Source organism: Alosa pseudoharengus, unplaced genomic scaffold (assembly GCF_046254945.1).
Source record: "Alosa pseudoharengus isolate Yale_2024_CS ecotype anadromous, Long Island Sound unplaced genomic scaffold, YU_APseudo_1.1 YU_APseudo_1.1_scf_15, whole genome shotgun sequence".
Classification (NCBI taxonomy): domain Eukaryota; kingdom Metazoa; phylum Chordata; class Actinopteri; order Clupeiformes; family Clupeidae; genus Alosa; species Alosa pseudoharengus.
Genome location: NW_027468620.1, coordinates 7,574,347 through 7,599,363, shown reverse-complemented (window position 1 = coordinate 7,599,363; position 25,017 = coordinate 7,574,347). Strand labels below are relative to the sequence as shown.

The window sequence follows — 25,017 nt, the reverse complement described above, 5'->3', positions numbered from 1 at the left end:
CAGTGGAGCTGATGCAGCCTTTTGTCCCAGGCCTGGGCACATCACATTAGAGCCAGCTCACAGGTCACCGGAGAGTGTCAAAACAATACACTGTCTGTAGGAGATCAGGTCATCTATCTATCCAATAAGCGTCATCAGAGCGGGTCAAACTGATGGCCAAATCCATTATTGATGATGGATTTAGGGGGCCTCTTCCAGTTGATAACTTGGCGGCTCGGTGCGGTTTATCGGCCGGCGATCTCGACCCCAATCTCAACCTGTCTGAACGATCCCTGTCTGATCACTCACTTGCTCAGGCCTCCGCACTTGAGGAAAACTCCGGCAGACACCGAGACATTCTTGAAAGGAGCGTGGAGTACGGTGCTGTGGGAAGAGACCCCGGCTCTACATCTATCAACTGCAGGAGTAGAGACCATCTAAATACGCCGACCACTAAATAACACCAGTTTATGATTGTAAATGTCCAAACGTCCCTTTAATACGATGAGGTCTGTAAATATGACCCAGATCTATAAAAATGCCTCTGGTGGCATTTAGGTAAAAACATCAGTCAACAGGCATGATTCAAACAATTGAATTAATGGTTATTCTTATTCTGATGTGTATTGTGACACACAAAAACAATGCTTAGACGCATATACGTATAGTCATAGATAATACGTGTCATATAAACTAAAAAAACATGCTATCAGAGTATCATCTAATTTAACAAACAAAAAGCTAACTATTTTAACTCTACCCATTACAAGAGTGTCGGCAAAACCAGTCGAGGACATAATCATGTCATATCAGGATGCCAGTGCAGAGTAATGATTGAGATATTTGTGAATACACAATACCACTGAACAATTACTTGCATGATATCACCAAAACTGCATATAATTGTTTAAGGGCACTGGCTCGCAGAAAATATACGCAGTGAGAACTCTAAATCTTTATACAATGGAGTTTTAACGGTCAGCCAGTTTGCCTATGGGAGCACACAAAATAGGAGCTGTACTGGTTGACAGACTTTCATTGGCTATTATATCAGGGTCTCTGTTCCACGCCGCTTCAGTGAGTTTCCAAACACACCTATGCCTTAGGGAATATTAAGAGTGCTTTAGCCAGGTCCAATTGTGCTGTGCACTTCCTGCAATTTTAATGTCTTCAGAAAGCAATCAAATCTAACCAAATCTTAACACTTATAGGGAAATTAAATGAAGTTCACCTCCCTCTATACACATGCCCTGAATTCTATTAAGACTCAACGACTTTTAGTAGTAAAATTACACAATCAAATTCTGTCCTAAGAGGACGACGTGACTGAGTTACATTGAATTCCCCCAATTTCATTCTGTGGGCCCACTTCACATTAAGTCTCCTTGTTACAATGCAAATAATGAATACTTCTGATTACTTCTCAAGCCAGAACTTAGACAACTACACTTCATCCTAACTGTAGCCATATAGGCACTCTGTGCTGCACTGAAACATACTAAGATGAGCTCATTGTGCTAATATAATATACTCTGACACTTAAAGTGAAAGCATGTATGCCATGATTAGTGTTGAATTTAAAAGAACTCCTCTCTCAGGCAACAAGACACACATGTTATTGTTTGTATGTATGTATATTTATGTATGTATAAACAAATAAATAAATAAAAAACAGTCAAGTTTGCACTGTTTACACAACAGATGTTTTTAAGCCTTCTTAGGAAACAACATTGATTAAAGTAATTGCTGAAGGATCTGTTTACCAAACAAAACAGATTTGAAAATCGATGCAACATATACATTCCATTCCATTCATAAATCTGTTCAGAATGGAGCTGATTCTCTGCTGAACTTCACATGACATTGTAAATGACGTACTGCAAACAACATCTGGAGTGCCCATGACTAAGTAAACAGCCGGGCCTACCTGCTGCCTCTGTGTTCTGCAGCACAGGAACTGGCAGGACGGTGGCCAGTGGCAGTGGGGAGAGGGTGGCGGTGTCGCCGGAGCTGGGGCCCCAGGAGGGGGGCATCGCCGTCACCGCCAACGCTGGCACGGAGGAGACGCCGGGATCGGCAGGCACGCAGCTGGCTCGGTTGATGGCGTCCACGCAGGCGTAGCCGGAGGGGCACGGGCGTAGCAAACAATCATCGTAATTGTGTTCACAGTGGCTCCCCTGGGAAGAGAGAAGAGGCGGTGAGAGAGGCTCGATGGTGGCTACTAGCGATCGGCTCTCGCTTTGATTCAGATGAGACGTCTAATGCAAGTGTTACTGTATGCAAAACAGTCCTCTCTTTTACACTGATTTGATATTTTATTTTATTATTATTTAACAACCTGCCTCTGGGGACTCAGGTGACACACAAAACGTTGTACAGTACATGTGATACAGTTTGTTTGATACTGAAATACTGTCTGAAGCTAAGCACTTTTGATTGGCGCCCTGATGCAACGCCTGTTGATGATCACGTGAGCACCGAGTCCCGAGGGTGTGTGTGTGTGTGTGTGTGTGTGTGTGTGTGTGTGTGTGTGTGTGTGTGTGCGTTTTTCTTTTTTCTCTCTCCATCTTCCTGTCTGATGATCACAGTAATAATTGCGACAGAGGACCCACATGACTTGAAGGGACCTTCAATAAGTTCAATACTATAATGCCTTTGATGCAATATGCTGCAACAAATGATGCAGGACGGTCAACTGCCAAACTCCCAACAATGGAGGCCTTTAATGTGGGGAGGAACATTAGAATTCTTGAAGCGCCGCACGTCTGAAATCCACCTAAATAAGAGTGCAAATTAGCTTTACAACGAGCTGCAGGAGCAATTATAGCTGGAGGCCTCTTGGTGCAGCTATGCCCGAGTGCAGGGGGAGCCTGCAGAAGCCTGCAAGCTCCCCTATGAGAAAGTCAAGGGTAAACAGAAGACCACTACTGCATATTAGAAGAGGGGTGGAGACCGGGCTGTGGGGGGATTGAGAAAGACAGAAAGACAAACACTTGACACAAGAGAGACAAACAGTATGGTTCCCCTTATGCCTTGTGAAGAGAAAGGGACAAGACAAGAGAGAGGGAGATCAGGGTGAAGAGGAGGAGGACGAGGAGGTAGAGGAGGAGGTGGTGGTGGAGAAGGAGACGAGCCTCACCACAAATCCGGGACGACAGAAACAGGTGTAGCCGTGGCCTGGATCGTTCTGGATGCACATCCCTTGGTTGCATGGCTGCGGCAGGCACTCATTAATGTCATCCTCGCAGTGAGGGCCTGTCCAACCTGCCAGGAGCAAAAGCCCACAAAGCACCATGGTGAGCCCGCCCTAGCGCATCGCATAGCCCTCACACACACACACACACACACACACACACACACACACACACACACACACACACACACACTCCTCGGCCTCAACACCCCCCAACCCATCCTCGACGCCCCGTTCTCCTGTGCCATAGCTCTGAAGTGAATATCAATCGTACTCCGGCACAGTGATTTGCTTTGGCCCTCCATCAGCATGCACAAGAACACTGACAAGAAGAGGCAGAACACGAGGGAGTAGGAAAACAGAGTGGGAAAGACAGAGAAGATAAACAAGAAAGAGAAGGCTGAAAGGAAGAAGAAGAAAAAAGTAGAACAAAAGAAGAAAAAGGGAAGAAAAGAAACCAAAAACATCTGGACATAAGTATTACTGACCCTTCTCAAAACTCAAGACTAGCATACTCTGCAAGAAAGTTTTCATTTTGCAATATGGCATGCTAGACATGATTTTTTTTTCAGTCATGCCACTTTCTTCAGTCTATGAAACATTGTGAGCTGTGCAACACTGTATTGATCTTTGCACTTCAAAAAGAGAATGGCAGTCTTATCTTCTGACTGAGCATTCTATTTTATGCTGTTTCTATGGTAGTTTAATACTGTTACAAATTCAACAAATGTAAGTCCAAGACATAAACAAGTTGGATACCATATCTATCTATCTATCTATCTATCTATCTATATATCTATCTATCTATCTATCTATCTATCTATCCATCCTTCTAGTCCTCCTATCTATCTTTCCAGTACTTCCAGTCTATCCTTTAACTCTGGTCTGACATATGCAGCTCTTTCAATTCAGTGTTCCTGGAAGGCTTGGCTCTATGCTGACTACTCTATTCTATTTTTGTAGTAGGGTTCTATCTATGGTATGGTATAGATGTAATCTACAAAATGAGAATTGACTTGTTTTCATCCTCACAACATGAAGGTAAACGCATTTACGTTACAGTAAGTATTTTAATAAAAGGTAAAGGAAACCAAATTACAGTTTTTCTCATTCGCTTTGGTGCTATTCTCACATCACTATTAACATTTGCACAGCAGTTAGTGCACTTCTCAAAACAATTAGTGCAAACTGCAAAACCTAGTGGATGACCTGCAAAAGCACGTCACTTGCTCAAAATGGATAGTCCACTCCTCACAAGCAGGTATTACTGTAATGTCAATGAAACTGTCAGTGTCATCAAAATGAGAAGTCTTGACACCATTGTTTATGAACAACATAGTCAAATGGCTTTGTCATGTTTTCATTATGACAGTTCTCTCAGTGTTTTCCAATGCAAAAACAAGGTCAGAACTCGGTGACACTACCTGAACATGCTCAAGACAGCACTATACAGTACTTGTACAGCCATTTGAAAACTACTGTAAAGTTACAAATTGCTGTAGTTAGGGGAGTAAGTGAGTACAAGACACTGAATACGTACATTTTTACTGTATGCTCTTTGCAATTCTACAGCATTGTGACAGAATTTGATAACTAGTTCACCAATTTTGTATGTAATGACTCAAGCAATGAAATTAAGACTATTAGTTTTATTGAGAACGACTATTCAGTATCCATAAGTATAGTTCATTTTGACTGACATGACATAAGCAAATGATAATGTTAAAAAACAGCAGAGAATTGTATGAAAGCAACTGGTACCTGATGTCCAAAAGCATTTACAATTTGTTCAGAGGAAGGAGAAATTGCTACTATGATGTGCACAAATGACTAAATGTTGTGGAGGTTGAACTAATAGTTATGAGAATTTTCATTCTGATCTGAAAAAAGCACCAAAGCAACTGAGAAAAACTGTATTGTCAAATGATAGACATGACCCCCAACAGTTCCTGAACAATTGTGTTGAATTTTGCACCTTTTGTGGAAGCTTGCTAGATAAACAACTCATAAACATCAGAGAGCTTGACTAATTTGGCTTGATTTGCCTTTGGAATATGAAAATAGATATGAAAGCAGTAAAGCACTTCGTAGTCACAGGGTCATGTGCTCAGGTGCTGTTCTGTCGTTTACTTCCTTGGATCCATAAACAAACCTCAAATGAGGCATGCAATATTTTGAAAGCTCAGTGCAAGATTTAAAACTCAATATAATATGACAGCCACACCGCTCTGTTTGATGGTATTTCTATCTAACATACTGGGTGTAATTAGGAAGTATTTTTTACGCAGTGAGTTTTACCTGGTCTGCAGTGACAGTAGTATCCATTGGTTAAGTCCTGGCAGACGGCCCCATTCTGACAGGGTTCTGAGCAGCATTCATTGAAATCCACCTCACAGAAATCGCCAACGAAGCCTGGTGGGCAGCTGGAAGATATATTTTAACATTTGCTTCACTTCAACTGAATACATTTTGTTTTGTTTTTTACTACATGCATAGACAGCAACTGAAAATTGTGCTAATGCAATACAAAGCCAGTGACAATTATTATAAAGTAAGGGTTCTTATAAGCACTAAAACAAGTTTATGGTCAACTGTCCCATGTTTGAATCAGATTCAGCTCATGAACCTCAACTTTGCACATATAAAGGTGTTTCCATATTCCATAATGTCTGCAAAAAAGGCCATTTAAAAAATCACACCTATGGTATACAATATAATACCAACTGTGGCAAAAAGTTTGAATATAAAACATACATAATCATCGCATGGGTTTCTCTTCATCTCGTACAAATCTTTCGCCTTTTACTAAAGATTTGCCCCGAGTTTACTGTAGGGCAGCCGTGGCCTACTGGTTAGCGCTTCAGACTTGTCGGAGGGTTGCCGGTTCGAACCCCGACCAGTAGGCACGGCTGAAGTGCCCTTGAGCAAGGCACCTAACCCCTCACTGCTCCCCGAGCGCCGCTGTTGTTGCAGGCAGCTCACTGCGCCGGGATTAGTGTGTGCTGAGTGTGTTTCACTAATTCACGGATAGGGATAAATGCAGAGACCAAATTTCCCTCACGGGATCAAAAGAGTATATACTTATGCTTATACATAAAACTTGTGAATACTTCAGGTCAGGTCAGACAAGGTCAAGGTCAAGATTCCATTATATTAGCTGCACAGCTAGTAGTTCAAATTTACAGTAAACACTCAGCGACTACAATGCACACAGGTCCATCCACTCCACATCAAATAGTCCCGCATGTGAGATTCAGTTGAGGAGCAGCAGTGGGAACAAGTGCAGCTTTACATTTGTCCTGCATCTTGAAGGGAGTAGCCTGGACCCACTGGACAAAGGGTGGCTTGGGTCATTAATAACTGACTGGGCCTGTTTTTGTGATTGTGAGTTTGTACAGTTTGAAGAGGTCATTGAATTTAGTGTCTGCTATCTTATTGCACAAACTAACAACACCCTCCAGTTTGTTCCTGTTGTTCACGGTATGTGACCCACATCAGCCAATAAAACAGAAGGTTAAAACAAACTCAGTAAAACAAGAATAAAACCTTCTCATAAAAGTGGGGCCAATATTAAAACTCCTCTGATAAAAGTGCATGCGCTGATGGGCTTTTAACTGACAACTTCAGTGTGTGGTTCAAAAGTGAGATTGCTGTCAATTATTGTCCCTAGATACTTATATTCTTGAAACATCTTCAACAGTCTGACCATTAATAACAGCGGTGCACAGAGGTAGGGGGTGGGTGGTTTGAGCTGCTTCCTAAAATCAATAATCATCTCCTTTGTTTTGGAAACACATTTATGTCCAAGAGGGAGCATTGACACCACTTTCTAAAATCATCCACGATTGGGCCATTGTCTGTTTCACTGTCGCTTTGCAGGGACACAATGACAAAACCATCCACATACTTTACCACATGTCTGACACTCTTTTGTGTATAAACACGTCAGAAACCATAAGAAACAGGATGTTTATGTGTCAAGCACACGACATGTACTGTCAGGATAGAAAACATTCCATTCAACAAATGTTTCCCCTTTTTAAGCACTGCAGCAAAATTGACAGACTAACATGCTTCTGGTTAGCGATGCCATTCACTCATTCTGAGCACCATCAAGGCAGCTCACATACATTGCTCCAACATGAATACAAACACAATCTTTAATGTAGGACCCTTTCCCTGATAATTGTTACTAATTTGTTTGTTACTTCAAGATGCCTTGACGAAATGACTCTGGGTATGAAGATAGGGAGCGCGGTTACCCAGTTAGATAATTGAAATGCAATTTAAAGAGAGGCTGTGCTGCTCCCTCGAGGCGGTTGAGTGGCTATCAAATCCACGAATCATCATCCAATCTGAGGCAATCCAGCACTGTTATGCAAAATATGGAGCTTAATATAAAATTGATTGAACTACATTTCTTCTCCTCTCGCCATCCAAGAACGTGTGCTTGTATCCATTACCAAATGAGACGCCCGTAAGCCAACGACTGCTTTCTGATACTGGGTGCAACGAGAACATTTGTTTTCCATTTGAGAAAATCAATCCAATAAAAACACATTTTCCATTGACCACATTTCTGGGTTTCACGTTCCCCATTCATAATTGTCTGCGCTGTACTGTGTAGGCAACAGTTGGTGGCCAGTTCAAAATGTGATGATTCACATGGTGACTCTATTTATACTTTCATCTGCCTCCAAACTGCCACATGAGATTTACTTATATACTTTCAATAGACATGCCAAGCTCACAGAGAAACATCACAGATGAATGATATCATTGTACCATGATCTGATCTGCACATTTCTATGCTTGTTGGATCAGGAACGCAAGCACAGAGATTTTCATCAGTCATTTCTAAGTAACAGTCCATGAGATGGACACATCTCAGTTAAAGGTCAGTTAAGTAATACACTAGTAGTGTAGTTAATCTACGTTCAGATGGGATGTGCTCAACACCCTGCTTAATACAATGGCCTGGTGGCCTTATCAGACGAAGTAAATTCACAACTTGACATTTTGCAATGGTATTTGTACTCGAAAATGTCATGTGGCTCAGGGAAAGAAAATGGTGGCAAATCTGCCTAATTAGCCCCTGTGTTTGTATGGACTGTAATTTTCTTCTTACCTGGGGTGGGTTAGTCTATCCAATCTAGAAATCCCTCCCTTTAGAGCTTTAGTTGTAAGCAAAAGTAAGTAAGTAAAATGTATTTATAGAGCACATTTAAACACAGCTTCCACTGACCAAAGTGCTGTACAGAATAAAATAAGGGTCAAGAGAAAACTGATTTACAGTAATAATACACTAGTACCACACTTGCATTTATGGTTTCATTCACTTGTATAAGGCTTGCCGTTGTGGTTCATTTTACAAGTAAAAGACTTGCCTGCATGGTTTATTTCAACACTAGGCTGGGGTGGGTAAGTCTTTCCGATATAACAATCCCAAAAGGGCAATGAGAAAACTGGTATAATTCACTAGGAGAAGAATTACCTTTGTAGCTCACATTTACATTCATGCCACATGATGAACATTAAAAAGCAAAACAACAAAAGAACAACCTTAGATTGACATAATCATCAACACTGCTAAACACACCACTTGCTAAAATGAAGCTTTAACTGTCTGTCTGTAAGAGACACATACAGTAGTTGAACTATTGACCCTATCCATCATATGTGATGCGTCACTCAATTCTACAACACTTCAATAACCTGTAGGCTGCAAGGGAAGTCCAATATCGGGTGTGGTGTAGTCTTCGCCACAGGCTTCTGTTCTCTACTCCAGTCTAACACATAACCCAGGGTCACCTGTGTTATTTGACATGTTACTCTGTTGATGCAAAGCAGGCCTTTCATCGTCAATATGTCCTCTATTATCAGTCTTTTTCTTTAGTTTCAGGTTTCCTAATTTTGAAACACTTGTTTCATACACAAATAGTGTGTTTCAACTATATATAAACCAATGGAGATACCAAAAGCATATTCAGTATGAATCTGCAGCGTCCTTCAAATCACCCAGACATTGAATGCATTTTCAAACAAACATGTACGAACTTTATAATATAAATGTAGGGGACCTTGGTTTGCAAGTCTCACAAAAGCATGTATAGCATCTGTTAACTGAAGAATATGAAAATAAAAACTAACCTGCAGGTGAAATTAGCACCAGGGCCATCCAAACATGTCCCTCCATTGAAACATAAAGACATGTTTTGTAGACATATGTTGATGTCCACTTCACAGTTCTTTCCAGCATATCCATCCAGGCAAAAGCAGGCATATTTATCAGTGAGGTCCACACAAGATCCTCCATTCAAACAAGGCCTGGACATACATTCCTGAGAGAAGCACAACAAAAGAGCCCAGGTGAAGTTATAGAAGAGGATTTAGGCATATGATAAGCTTTAAGGACTTCAGGTCTTGACCATCAAGACCAAGCAAGCTAAAAATCTCCTTTTGACATTTTATCAAACACAGCTCATTCTAACCCACACTTAAATACACCAATGGTATTAAAAAAACCTTGATGACGATTTAATTCAGTGCATTATTTATTAAAAATGATTGAATTTCTTAATTTACCCCCCTACTCCCAAAGGACACACATCATTTTTCATAGATTTTCATTTCCTTTCTTCTGTAATCACAAAATTGAATTTATTAAACACATAAAACCTGTGGTATTATCTGCTGCCAAAACTAATGCCGAACTGATTTAGTGATTCACACCTGCACAACATGTGCATCTGCCTGAAGCATTCAGTGCTTAATTCTTTATTCCACAGGAGCACTTCAGAGTCTCCTTTGGAGTTGCCTAGAGTCTGATCGCTAGGGACCATCTGAGGCTACAGCACACAGGTAATAAATCAATCTGGAATTAGAATCAGCAGCTTTAAGTAATCTGGTATTCATTTGAACTGTTCATTTGATTCCATCTATTTTTCCCCAGGGTATACAGAAGAGAAGACTTCTATTGTAGTGATGCGACAGCCAACGTCTCAATGACTCAGAAATATCTAGGTCTGTTGCAGACTCGCGGTTTAAGCCCCATTGTTGGATGTCCTGGATATCTAACAGGATTTGGTCAGTTGCAATTGTATTATTATAAAACAAATAGGCCCATAGCTGAATGGCATTAGCAGCATCTATTAAACTGTGACTGATGCAGCAATTATCTGATTAAATTGATGTCTGGAACTGCACAAGCTAAGTACCGCTGCAGGTGAAGTGTTTACAAGAACTACATCACCAAACAACACATCTGACACTAACAACACTATGATGCTGTTCTGATAGTAAAAGAAGGACATTCAAGGACAGAAGGCCTACAGTGTGTCTATGGATAGAGGGGCAGAAGGTTTAGCATATATTGTCCAGTGAAACGGTTAACAACCCTGCAAACAGTGTAGACAAATAGACTGGGCCCTACAGTATCTTATGCTTAGGTGGGATGCAATATGCCATGGCTAGTTTGTGATCAAAGCACAAACAATCTTTCCCACGTTATCTTAATAGCCAATCGACTTGCTGAAAAAAAGGTGTGGTTGATAACACATTGATCGCACATTGCTATTTTTAAGTTAAAATTATAACGCCACTGAACAAGACAAATCTGGTCTTAAGTAAAAGGTGCAGCATATGTATTATTAAGAAATCTACCTTATGATATGTGAGACCCTAGAAATGAGTCCCTTGTAACTTAATGCAAAGACTGTGCTAGTGTGCTTGGCTGAATGTCCTAAAGAATTCTATTCACTCATTTAAATGTTATTGGGATGAGAGCTTTTTTTGTTGTTATATTTTTGATTGTAACCCCTTCTCAGTCAGTACAGTGAAAGTAAATTAGTCAGTGTAAGACTTTGCTTTGTTGCCTACGAGCTCAATATGCTTTGGCAAGTACAAAACACATGTTTACAGTACTTTGCTTGTGAAACACACACCTGTTTCAGCAAAACAAGCTTTGGTGGAATCCTGCTGTTGCATAGTTGGCCATGCAAGCAGATTCCTTCTGCAGAGATGCGTACATTCGTCATTATAATAGCAACACGCCATGGTGCAAGCGCTCCTGACTCTTAAAGAGAATGGGTGATGACACTCTCATTGGTTTATTGGATGGCCCAAAATACACCCCTTGATTAATTAAGAAATGACAACCCTTTTGAACCATGTGTCTGGCGTCAGATATTTTATTCCACCATCAAACACATCAAACACCCAAATGCATTTATATAATGCGCTTCAGGCCACACATGGTATAAGTCTATGGCTATTATACTAAGGCCATGCATGTCAGGTTTTACTCATTGATATCTAAGGTGCATAGAAATATAACTGCCAAACCAATTATGTATTGGGCTACAGGTGAAACACCCACCAATGTGTGAGATAAAAAAACATAGTTTTCTACAAAGTATAATGTTGGTGACATGTTGAGCATCGGATAACCAAAATGATCAGTAATTTGGAGAGACGGACCACACACTGACTGCTCTGGGAGAAGAAGATTAAGATTCATTCTGGCAACACAAAGAGACTCATCCTTTTATCAGTGGCACACCACCCTGAAGTGACACCACAGGCTGCAGGGCCAGCTGATGAGCTTGTCCTTACAGTTCCACATTAGATATGCAATCACAAATGAGGACGGAGACAAATCCGTTTGGAGGGAGGGCAGTTAAATCAAACTGTCTTTAAATGTGGCATAATTTGAGTAAAATGCATAACTCTGTGGCCTTTGCATGGCCAAGGAATGCAATACATTATTTAGTGTCTTTGTGTCCAAAGTAATATTATATATGCAGTATAAAATATATATATAAGTGACTTTACAGACAACTGTAAACAACTACAGATACTGTAGACAACTACAGATACTGTAGTGTCTACTGTAATGTCTACTGTAGTGTCTACTGTAGTGTCAGACAACTACAGATACTGTAGTGTTTTCAAATAATTCAGTAAATAGAGATAATTTCTGACTCTTCTGACTTTTTCCAATTCTAACTTCTTAACTTAACAATTCTAACTTCACCTTAGCTGGCTTAGCAGGTTACATTTTCCGATAATGGTAGGGTTTAACTTCTCAAAAATCTTTAAAAAAGTACTATCACTCAGAATGCCCCAAAATGTTCTTCAAACTGCTGCTCCTGTTGTTGCTGAGAACAATCCAATCAAAAGCCATGACACATCCACTTTCAACAAATGCAATGTGAGGCAGCTATTCAGAGTCCAGGCTTGCTTACGTCAATGTTACTTTCACATGTGTAGCCCGTCCATCCCAGCTCACACTGACAGTGAAAGGCCCCGGCACCATCAACACAGCTGTAGCAAACACAGTTAAAATACACCTCAAGATTAATAACAGGCATCCAATGAATCTTCTTAGTCAATACTAGAATCGGAAGCCATTAACAGGCTACAACGATCAATCTGAAATTGATGTATAATTAGTCAAATAGATGTGTTAGTTACCTGCCATGAAGACAAGGGCTTGACAAACATTCATCAATGTTGGTTTCACAGTCTGAGCCACTGAATCCCTTTGGACAGAAACATTGATAGCCACTGGGGCCATCCACACAGCGTCCATTGTTTTGGCATGGGTCTGAGTCGCATTCGTTAACGTTTAACTCACACCATGTTCCTTAAGATGACAAGAAAAAAAAAAGAATAAGAAAAGATAGACAAATGAAGTTAATGGACTTTAAAACTAATGTGTTAGAAACAACACAAACTGTGTTGTCCCTATCTGGACATAGAGATGTGTTAAAAACAACACAACTTGTGTTATTTTCAACACATTTGTTTTAAGAGTGAACAAATAAAATAACAGCTCAGACAGAACAATATACAGTACGGAACCATTAGGAATTTAATAGAATATAATCTTGTATATCTGAAATATAGAAATACTGAAAGTCATCTGAAAATAAATCATATCCCATCACTATGATATCATAATTCCATATACATATTAAAAAAGTGAATGTGTGCCTGGCATTTCATGTATAATAAGTTGAAGCTCTATTTTCCTGGGTATAACGGCACAATGACACATCTGTAATCTCCACACCAGCTCTTCTGCTAGTCCACACCGTCAAACAGGCACCATTTGCAACTCAAAGGGAGGGAGCCGTCTTTGATTTCTCCTCCATTTGCACATACTATTTCTAGTCGTACTTTATTGTGTTATAGGCTGACAGATGTTTGCTTTCTGTCACAGAAAACTGTGCAACATTCTCCCTAGCATCCCAATGTGATGATGACCATGACCATCCTTCAACACGTTCATCCACTAGGAAATGATAGTCTCCTGTGTCCTGTTGAGCTGTCCTTGGGAGTAGAAATTAAAGACTTTTATAATTTGCATGTAGATAAAAGGGCATGTGTAGAAGGACAAGGAGATAATAGTTTCATCATGGTCTACTTCCTCAGACTCGCGTATATATTTACACTTGCACCAAACAAATAAGTGCATTGTAGGTCAGAATCGTGGAGCTACCTGATTTCACTACTATTTATTTATTTATATATATATCTATCTTAATTTATTTATTTATGAAACCTATTTAATGGAGCAACCTTGAAATGGTGACCTAGTGTGCTATTTCCAAGTATGGCCGACGAGGCGGCACCATCTGTTTATATCTCCTTTCATGTACCTACACAAACAAAACAAAAACAAAACTGGCTCAAATCAATCAATCCAAAAATATTATTCAGAACATGACCAGAATAGAACGCCAGCAGAGAGGAAGAGCACACTTCCCACTGAGACTCGGGCCAGCTGGAAAGGTGTGAGATAAGCCACTGTCCACCGCAGCTTGACATCTGTGTTGCCGAATCAGAAAAATCTCAAGAGCAAGGGGAAAATTGTTGTTGCTGCATTTCTTTAAAGGAAAATGCATGGGAACAAAACACTACAAGATTGCCTAAAATGTTGTCTCAAGGGTGATGGTCATAAGAGCCAGAGGAAATGTCCCTCATGCTGACTTAGCCCAAATGTATTGGCACAAACACTTTTGATCCTGAGCCTATGCTTCTTGCCTTTGATGTGGGGACAACAGTGGCTGCTTTTGAAGGCAGTCATTAATAACCAGACATATGAATATGAAAACATCCCTTTTTCTTGCTGTCTATACACATGCCATCATCTCTTCCAAGCGCATTACTGTATCCAAACAGAGCCATGAGCATGACAAACAGATTTAGGGATGTACCTTTGTGAAGTAGTTGGCTATTATAATACCAAGGGAAGGGTTCCCTGCTGACACAGAATAAATAAGCAAATCTCTCAGCATTATTCATTCAAAGTGGTTTATTCATTGAAAGTGGATGCAGCCCTTACTGCTCAATATTTACTCCTGCCTCAACTGACTCTGACTCTTCCCTCGTCAATGTGAATAGGTGCATAGGAAAGACATGATTTTCTCAACACAAATTTAAAATCTCTGAAACAATGGAAAATGTAAGGGCTTAAAATCAGGCCACTCTAGCTGTTGCATGTGAGTGCTGATGTTGCATCTAAACGCACCATTTGCATTGCGGTGACCATTATATTGGAAATAGCAGTGATCAGAAATAGCTGTTATATACAATATATTCCAAATCGTATTCCTCAAAGGGGAGAGAGTGCAGAGGGTCCACCTGCATAATATGCCAATTATAATATAATTATTAATAATAATGAGAGCAATTTCATCTGTGAACATTATTCTTCCTTCATTATATGCGACCTGAAATGCTCAACATAATTAGGGTCAGTGTGGATATCCAGAAATAATGGTTTGGGGTACTTTTTAGGTCTGGTAACTGATTTACTGAATATCCAAATGTCCCGCAGAGCCATGAACGCTGGTTGACATTTCATCGTGATCAAAGCCATATAAGGATGTCTGCAATCGCGAGCCAAGTGGGTGAATTAATCATTTACATCTTTCCAAGCACTTGTAAATGGATATGTAAATAAATGCATACATGAATAAATACGGGAAATAATGGCACAGTTCTTCTTATGCATTCTCAATGTTCATAGGTACTCAGTCATTAATACATATTGTGGGTTGTTATCTGACATTACTTTCTTAACTTCACAAGATCTTATGCAATGTCTGACTTGTAAGGGTGATTAACCAAAAAACCCAGTACCCACAGGCCTCATGGTGACAGTCTGGCAGAAACTGTCAAGGATTCTAACCCTGGTAAAAAAAAAAAAAAACCTACCTCAGGAAAATCTAGGTTTCCATTTCAATACTAAGCCCATACAAGAGGACAGACCTTAGTCAAAATATAGATCATAATTCTTAATAAGATTATATAAAACCTCACAAATCCGCACTTCCTTAACTGAAGCGATAAATAATGCATCTTGACATCTGGCTTTGTAAAAAATGAGGAGTAATGCAGAAAAGAGATTAAAATGTGGTTATGTTTAATCCCAATGTTAGCCTTCTTAAGGGGTCTCGCTGAATTCATCTAAGAAAGTACCAGAAATTAAATAACCTTCCACATTTCCCCACAATTATTCCTCGCAGCTGGAAAGTAAAAGCTAATGTGAGATTTTTATCTTTTAAGAGGCGGTGGAGAAAAAGTGTTGCATCAACCCAAGTAGTGAAGACTGAGCTCCCAGAAACAATTTGTGTGAATAACACGGATGCTGCATTTTGATATGATAATTACTCCATATGCTGTACGGTCCAGTTTCTACCTAGCTCTGTGTAGAAAAGTGAATGTGAATCCAATTAAAACAATTTCATGCGTATTGGCTAGAATGCAACCAAGTTGAAGCAAAAGCTGAAGCTAAATAAATCTGAGTAAATCTAATGTATAATAAATTAGCTGCTGAAACGTCTTGACTGCATTAGAATTCCAGCAGTGGCTCAGTGCTGAGCTCGATAATGCAAACCAAACGGGTCTTGGTCCTGGTGGACTGACTCTCGTTACCACTCAGCATTTAATTGACTGATTGAGGACATTGATTGGACTGACAGTCCCTTTCACCTGGTTTCTAAAGGCGTGATTTGCTGTTGAGAGAGAAGCCATGCAATCGACACACAAACAGATCTGGCCCTCCAGGAACATGCCACACTCCACTTCGAGCCTCAATTTGACAAATAAGGCCTAACAACAATCGTATCTCATACTGAAGGTTTGACTGGATGGCACTGAGCTCAGAGAGGATCTCTCAAGCAGCTAGCAGTAGAAATCAGAATGACTCCGAAATGATAATATTACTGCAGGCATACTATTAGGTTATAGCAGAGATCATGATTTTATATCTTTCTGTATTGGAAGACAATTAATATTTTAATCTGTTTAACTTTTACAGGCTGAATAAAAAGTCACACGACAAACACACAAAACCAACACTAGGCTGAAACCACAGTGGGTTCTGTCACTTTTCCTCCCCTCCCCTCCTCTCCTCTCACCATGCTCTCTTTGTTTCTCTTCTTGAAAAGTTACGATGGCGTAACATGTCTTATTAGGACAAATATGTCCTATGAGCTCCAGTCGCTTGAACCAATCCAAAATATATCCTCTGGCTCTTCTCTCAGGGGAGAGCCCCTACTACCTCAGATGAGTTGAGAGTAAGGGAAAAAAGTAATGACTTGTTCTATGCCGAGTGGGGGCCTAATAATAAAAGCTGCTTCAGTGGGAATTGGGGCATGCGTGTGTCAGGTTTTTTTGCTCTCCAGAGTCGCAATACCTCCGAGATTTCCCTCCCTCTTCCCCTGGAATAGGATAAATTGATGACACAGTGTGGAAGACAAATGAAATTAATCTTCACACTGTCTGACAGGAATCAAGATAAGATGGCTTTGGCTATAAAAAGCTCAACATCAGTCAGTGGAAATATATAAGTTAAGATATAATATACATCAAGATATCTATATATCTCTCTCTATAAGGAATAAATCATTTTGTGTCAGAAATTACATCCTAGACTAACACAAAATGTGTATATCTTAAGGAAAAATGATTTCAAATGCCAGCCAAGCCTGGCTAGCAACGAGAGAGTGATGCTTGGAGATACTGTCAAGTCGTTTTAGTCACTGTGGTGGCCTGTGTTCAGGGGAAGGCTTCGTCTGTGCCATTGATTCTGTGTCACGGCGAGCTAAGGAGACGTGCGTACCTGAGAAGCCGGGAAGACAGATGCATGTGAAGCCCCCGGGCCTGTTGATACAGACACCATCGTGCAGACAGGGAGAGGCCTCGCATTCGTTCACGTCAAGGCTGCAGAGGGCCCCAAAGTAGCCCGGCGGACAGTTACAGCGGAAGCTGATTCAGACGAACCCCAGAAAAATGACAAAACAAGGAGAGAAGAAGAGCAGGAAATGATGAATGAGTCAAAAGGATGAAATGAGTCAAAAGGTTCATAACACCAGAGTGCTACTTTCAAAATGAAGCATCATTCCAATATTTGGGTGAAATAAACTTTAGGCTTTGGGGCCTTATAAAACTGTTATTTTCCTGTTGTTTATATTTTTAATACCGCTGTTTACCTCAAAGTTATTGATCAGCGCTTTGCATTCAGCCATAAATAATGACTACATGGAGTTATGGTTTCTATGTTTATACAACTCATTATTTTCATTGTTGATATTGTTGTCTATTAAGATGCTTAATGTAGGCTTTTCAACTTTATTTGAAACTATTATTTTCAACATTTGGTATTCATATACTATAAGTGCCAAATTCCACAAACATCCTGACCTATAAAAACATATATTTTTTTATACACTATGTACATACATACTGATGCAAAAACATTGTTTTTTTCTGTACTATGCTTTGCATTTTTATGATTTTGCCCCCAAAACACTGCATTTCATACTGTATATGTAGAGTGACAGCAGAGATTTAATTGAACGGAGCGATAAGAGTCTAGCGGGTTGCCATGTGATGCCCCAAGCTTGTGGAGTTCAGCCTGTGGAGTTTCTTCAAAGGGACCAAGGGGCGGCCCCCCTGGAAGTTCACCTGATGTAAACTCCCTGGACTGCACAAATCAGAGAGAGAGAGAGAGAGAGAGAGACAGAGAACGCACGAAGCAAGACGGGGGTGGCGGGGTTGCACAGAAGGTCACATGGGAGAGTCTTCATGACAGGAGACAAACTGAAGACAAACCATTTAGGACTTAAATTGGCCCTGGGACTTTCTCTGCCCATCTGTCCGCCGAAGCCAAGCAGCCCCGAGGCTCCCATTAGGCCCAGAGAGAGAGGCTGTGGCGCGCTAAACCCAATCTAAGGGCATGATGTGCTCCTGCTGAATTTGCTCGCTGTCTTTAGTAAGGCAGCTTATATGTGTCAAGGATGAAGAAAGGCCTGTTATATAAGCCAGAGCACTTGGGAGAATAACACTTCTGCCTTTGCGGAGTCTTATTTCTAAACTTGTTTTTATTCCTCACTGAGGAAAAAAAAAAAAACAGAAAACAAACACTCCCACAAACTCTGTTTGGTCTTCAGTGTCCTACTGAATTGAGCAGGTTTACATTTAGTTAGGTGAGAGGCTGTATAAAGGTCTATAAGCGGACCTTTTGTGGACGAATACAAACCTGTTCACGAGCTCTTGGCAAATGCCTCCATTTTGGCAAGGACTAGAGGCACACTCATTGATGTCTTCTTCACAGAGCCTGCCGGAAAACCCTGGTTTGCAGTCACAACTGAAACCCAAAGAAAATCAATATTATTGACAGCTTCCTTTAGATTAAAAATCAGTTTGTTTACTACCACTAAATATATATTTTTTCTCCAACAGATAAAAGCAATCAACATCAATTTTATTTTAATTAGATTAGGCTATATATTGCTCTCTTCACAAAGAAATATCACACAACATTGTTTAACAGCAGTGGAATACGAGTTTCATTTAAATAGAGAGCATACTAATAAGGTAATCTCTATCACACCATGGTAGGATATTCTACAATAAAAAAAAAAAAACATTTTCAGCCTTTTTGAAATAAATCTTCTATGGCTTTAATAAACCTTCACTTTGGACTAAATTTGTTGCATCACAAGCACAACAGGCGATTTAATCACATTGAATCATATTTACCTCCCTTAGTGTGAATCACACTGAAAACGAATTTGTGAAAAACATATTCCAATAGTTTGCGAGGCATCCATTTTCTTTGGGCTGCTGAGTCAATATTTTACCGTTGCCAACCCCCTGGTGAGCTAGCACTATCTCTTTATTTACTCCAAATCTATCTTTTCTTAGCCACTAAATGTCAATAGGCCCCTTTTCAAGGACAGGGAACTAAATTGCATTTTGAACAGAGGCCCCAAATTTAGTCACGCTCTGCGCGGATCACCCCATTATGTACAGGAACTTGCCGGGTCTGAATTTACAGATGGGTTACCCCCCAAGGAACCGCATTTCATGAACTATCAGTGCCCCAGTTAACAGATTGTACTTGAAAGGCTCTGAAGCCGTGTGCAGCCTACTGATTGGCGCCGCCAATGGACGTCAGGATGACCACCTCAGCGGGGCCACTGTGCGTCAGTGCAAACTGGCTGTTGAGTGCACAGAACCACAGAAAACACAAGCGGGGGGGAGGACAAGTGGCTTTACTAACTGCCTTAAAAAAAAACGCAACAGTCAGCTCCAACAGGTTTGCTTGTACTGCATTGTTAATTAGATTAATAAGATTAATAAGCTAGCTAGAGATAGTTCTTATCAAAATCATTAGGGTAACGATGGCAGAGGAAGACTAGAGGGCCTGGAGCAGCAAGATTTAATCTGGTCGGACATCTATATTTGCCTTTGTGTGAGAAAGTGCTTATGCGTCATAATTAGGAGCTGAGGACATCAGCTGATCATCACAAGACTAGCTGTCTCAGACGATACGGAGAAGGAGTGTATTTCTATAGTCAGCACTTTTTTTTTAAATGCCATGTTCCTTGCACACAGCACATACAATATATACGTTTATATAATGATGATGTGATAATATGTGCTTTTCAACACTGCACTGTTCCACTGGGTCAAGTATTTCTTAATATAGGCATGTTGTTCTTATCCTTTTAATCTGGAATAATAATTTAATGAAATATGTGTGTCAGCAACTGACGTTTTAAATGGTGTCAGATGATAATGCTCATGTTTTGTTTTTATAAAGAAGTGGAAGTGATTGTGTGCTGCCCTTACGTGTAACCGTTGATCCCGTCCACACAATAACCCTGGTTTTGGCACGGACTTGAGCCACACTCGTTGGTGTCAATTTCACAGTGGGTTCCCTCAAATCCTGAAAGATAGATGAGATGGTCATGGATCAGCAGGTCCCAGCACATCCTGAAGGCATTAGGATCAATGATAACAAAGGCCCTTGTGAATGGCATCTTAATGGAAATGGTAACCCCCATGGTATATCTCATCTGGCAGGGACGGCGGGCTTGCAGGTGGTCCACTGAGACTGAGCCAGGCCAATAACAGACCAGACCGCGAGAGAGGGGCTGGTAGTATATGGATGAGCGAATGGGGATCTCGTTAAGTTGAGGCGTGAGAGGAAAAGGGGGATAAGAAAAAGAAGAGAAAGAGGTTAAGTTCAGGAGCTCCTTCAGCGTTGTTCATTAGGGGGTGAGGGATAGCATAGAGGATCAGATCAGCATGGATGCTTTATAGTCTTTTTGAGGAGCAGGCAGGCAGGCAGGCAGGCAGGCGCCATGGGGAGGGGAGGGAGGGCAGAGTGGGGTGGTGTGTGGGTTGGATCTGAGTGAATATTCCGTCCGTCAGAAGGCTTCTCTCCTTCAAGTGTGATCGTGGCTCACGAGGGCTCATAAGGGCTGCTTTAAAGAATACCACTGTGAGCCTGTCGTGCACAACCAAATGATTTGTGGCAAGAGGGCTTATTGTGTGCACAATTAGACACATGCGACTGCAGCAAGCATCATCATTTTGTTGTTATACACAACATTGCACATATCTTGAGAGATGAAAAATATGCTTGAGATATGAGAAACATGATTGCTGAAAAGATGCACCCATTATATGTAGTGTGGTGCTAAGCATGATGGCGATGTTTACAGAAGTTATCACAGCCAACACTGTAATTACCTCACAGTTTCACAAACGCAGAAGACACATGAAATCATATTGTGGCTCTATACCATATACGGTATTGGCTATGAAAGCTCATCAGATGGTCTTTCTTGGAGCTGAAAACATGTTCAAATTATGTCAGTGATGGTGAGGACATTCTCTTCAAACGGAACTCATCTGGGCAGGTTGTTTTGCACTCTGCATATTCTATCGTCAGTAAGAATTGAAAATAAAAATAGATGGAATGGAATGATGAACAAATAAACACATTCGAGTGTAAACTCTTTAATTACTGAAAACTTAGTCCACAGGCAGATGGATTTGTTTATTAAGTTAATTAAAGTAATTAATATGTTTATTTTGGAGCTGACTGCACCGGTTTATTCTGCTTAAAAAAGAACGGAAGAAATTATGCAATAGATCCATATGACCAAAAAATATATAAACTTTTATTTGACCTGATTCCGATTATTCTGTTATTCCATTGTGGCACTGCACAGCTCTGCTGTTCTGGTGGTTGACTATTACATAACGACAAAGCTTGGCATACATGGTGTGTGGGAGATGTTTCTTCCAAATCAATCATAACCACTAACCTGTAGAGGCCTCCCTCGATCCAAAGCCTCAACAAAAGTGTGCACTCTGGGATGTTATCAATGCCCTGAAAGGCTCTCTTCTACGTGACCAGAGAGACATCCCAGTGCACTAGAGGGAAGAAGCGCACGGATATCTGGTGATTACAGGCCTCCAGAGTCCCGCCCAGCCTGGGCTGTCAGTCACAGGGCTGCCCGAGCACCTCTGGGGCAATTTCGAATGTCAACTGTAATGCATCCTCTGCCACCAAACAGTGACTAGAGGCTCCTCTCTCTGTCATGTGGACCAGGGGAGTGTGTGTGTGTGTGTGTTTGTGTGTGTGTACATATGCATGCGTGTGTCTACGTATGTGTGTCTGTGTGTGTGTATGTGTCTGTATGTGTGTGTGTGTGTGTGTGTGTGTGTGTGTGTGTGTGTGTGTGTGTGTGTGTGTGTGTGTGTGTGTGTGTGTGTGTGTACATATGCATGCGTGTGTCTACGTTTGTGTGTGTGTGTGTGTGTGTATGTGTGTGTGTGTGCTTGTGTCGGGGTGCCGGGGACATGACGAGCTCAGACACACATTCCATCATCCAGCCATGGATGCATGGTCGCGCAGGGAGGAGTGAGAAATCCTCCAGACATATTGTTTTGTCGGGAGAGTAAATAAATAGGACTCAGTGGGGTTTCTCTCCTGCTCGGCTGACACCTCGATTGGTAAAAAACATCACTGATCTATATTCTCTCTGTTTCTTTCAATTGGATTTTTTTAACGGAAGCATGAAATGGTCTTACATATGGTGCCCAAAGTGGTTTGTGTCATAACAGTACACATTCTAAGCTTTCCCCCACTAAGTCCATATACATCAACACAACCGTGTTGGTAGTATTGTTTTAACCATAGAGCTGCATGACTTTAAATAGAAACTTTCATGTGGATTTGTGTTTCTATGGATCAGAAAAAAAAAAAAAAACACGCATAGTACTAGCATGAAAGACACAAAAAACAACAGTACTAGCATGAAAGACACAAACAACAACAGTAGTAGCATTGAAGTTGTTTGTCTTGTGCGGCTTCTTTCTTACAGGCCAGCACCTACATTACCCCAATTAGCTGAGGCATCCAGGAGGCGCTGTGAATGCTTTAATCACTGGAAATGACTCTGTATATCAGGTCAATGGAAGCCGTAGCAGGCCAGACCAGATTTACACACCTTATTTTTCACTTAAACCCTACGCTTCATTAACTCACTAGAAAAATGAATCGAGGCAAGGAACACATATTCCTATTATTAACTGATTGCAAAAAATAACCTAGATTTATGCATCTAAGATTTAAGCAATACCCTTCAGATAATTAGCCTTGATCACTATGATCATTAATCTCACTGGCACTAGGGGAAGGAATGCTCATCAGAACAAACCAGCCATGAGGCCTGGTGGATAACAATAGATGCCCCTGTACAGTGGCTTATGTATGTAGTGCCCAGTTTCAATCATTAAAGTTTCAATCATTTAGAAGCCTTAATTGTTTAAGGCTGTATTTGATTCATGCTATATTGATAGCATTTTTTTTTTCAGAATATACCCCCCATGGGTATATTTTCCTGATGACCAAATATGGTGTTTTCCTAGCTTGTTTTTCTTCTACAGGCTCGGTATGCGATGCTGAGAAAGCTATCGTGGATCATGCTATCCTATCACCAGAAAAGGGAAATGAGTGTTTCTCTATGGTCAATTTGTTTGATGTGTGTGTTGACATGAGGGCTCTATTTAAGGAAAGACTTCACAGAATCACAGGTAAAGAGGCATAACATCTGAATAGTCAGTCCCCCTTTCAGCCTCAGAATACATTTCTGAGTAGCACTGACCAAGACCCTTCCATTGAGGGGCTAATGGCTGCACTAGCCACCCTAGCATGCTAATTAATGTAATTTAGTGACAACAGTATGAAATGTAAACCGTTCCTCTGCCTTGCAGCTGATGCATCCTCGTGTAATATTCTCCTCTCTGTTATATTATGTATGAGACACAGCAAGCAGCGGGAGGCAGAGGCTGTTCTGTATGTAGCTCAGGTAGGTCTAGTGTCTGATGTCAAACTCCCTGAAGGAAGCATGAGGTGTTTTTTTTTATTTATTTTTTTATACAGTATACTCATGTACACAGGCTGGCAGCTGAGCCAATGGACCTTGGGGAACATGGCTTGTTAAAATGTCATGGCTTCCTTTGTAGTAATAAATTAAGTTATACACTGTATATGTGTAAACAACCGCGGTGAAATATCATTAGTTGAGTCTGTCATCAACGCACAAGCCTTTCTTGGCTAGAATGCCAGATGTAGACCATTACAACTGATATGTGCAATTATTTAATGCATTTGTTGACTAACTTTCTATGCACCGACGGGAATTGAGTGTCAGTTTATCTGCTGTGTCCTTAAACAGTAAAAGTATCAACTAGTTTACTGAAATTTCAACTAATGGCTTAGCTGTAAGCAAATCATGAAAATATCATGACTTGTAGGCCTACTAAACTCTGACAAAATTAAAATGATATGCTTCTCTAAATCAAGGAACACTGACAATGCTTGGCAGATAGTTATACTCGATGAGAAAGTAATTGAACGAGTATCAGTATACAAATACCTTGGTTTCTTCTTAGAAGAAAGTTTGTCCTTCAAGCATCATACAAAAAATCTAACAAAAAAGCTTAGAGTAAAGTTGGGTTTCTATTATAGAAACAAATGCTGTTTCTCTTTTAGTGTGAGAAAAAGACTCATACATGCAACATTTCTGTCAATACTGGATTATGGTGATATTTTATACATGCATGCAAATCAATCTTCTCTGAAAATGCTGAATTCTGTATACCATGCAACACTAAGATTTGTAACTAATTTTGTTTTTCGTACTCATCACTATAGCTTGTATGAGAGTGTTGGTTGGCCTTCTATGCACAATCGCAGGTTGGAGCATTGGTATATTTTTCTTTATAAGGCCATACTATGTAAACTGCCTCCTATGTTCTCTCCTGACTCCTAAAGTCACCACCAGGAATTGTAATCTTCGATCATATGGGCAAATCATGTACAGTATGACATTCCCCGAACGCGAACGGTCTTCGGTGAAAGTGACTTTAAAGTTTTTGCATCCTCATCCTGGTATAAATTGCAGAATCATCTTAAACTAGACTGCCTACCAACAATAACAACGTTTAAAAATAGAATAAAGGAC

At 40.5% G+C, this 25,017-nt stretch overlaps 1 protein-coding gene across 1 annotated transcript in view; it reads right to left on the bottom strand.

The window, feature by feature from the left end:
* The window catches only part of eys (eyes shut homolog), a 185,366-nt gene that overhangs the window by 88,259 nt on the left and 72,090 nt on the right, over positions 1 to 25,017 (bottom strand). The window contains exons 21-29 of the mRNA XM_076286449.1: positions 20,324 to 20,420; positions 18,726 to 18,833; positions 17,307 to 17,452; positions 12,647 to 12,818; positions 12,418 to 12,496; positions 9,323 to 9,513; positions 5,471 to 5,595; positions 3,119 to 3,243; positions 1,907 to 2,156 (exon numbers count right to left, since the gene is read on the bottom strand). Coding sequence (XP_076142564.1) covers positions 1,907 to 2,156; positions 3,119 to 3,243; positions 5,471 to 5,595; positions 9,323 to 9,513; positions 12,418 to 12,496; positions 12,647 to 12,818; positions 17,307 to 17,452; positions 18,726 to 18,833; positions 20,324 to 20,420 — 1,293 coding nt within the window. The remainder of the gene's footprint in view (positions 1 to 1,906; positions 2,157 to 3,118; positions 3,244 to 5,470; positions 5,596 to 9,322; positions 9,514 to 12,417; positions 12,497 to 12,646; positions 12,819 to 17,306; positions 17,453 to 18,725; positions 18,834 to 20,323; positions 20,421 to 25,017) is intronic.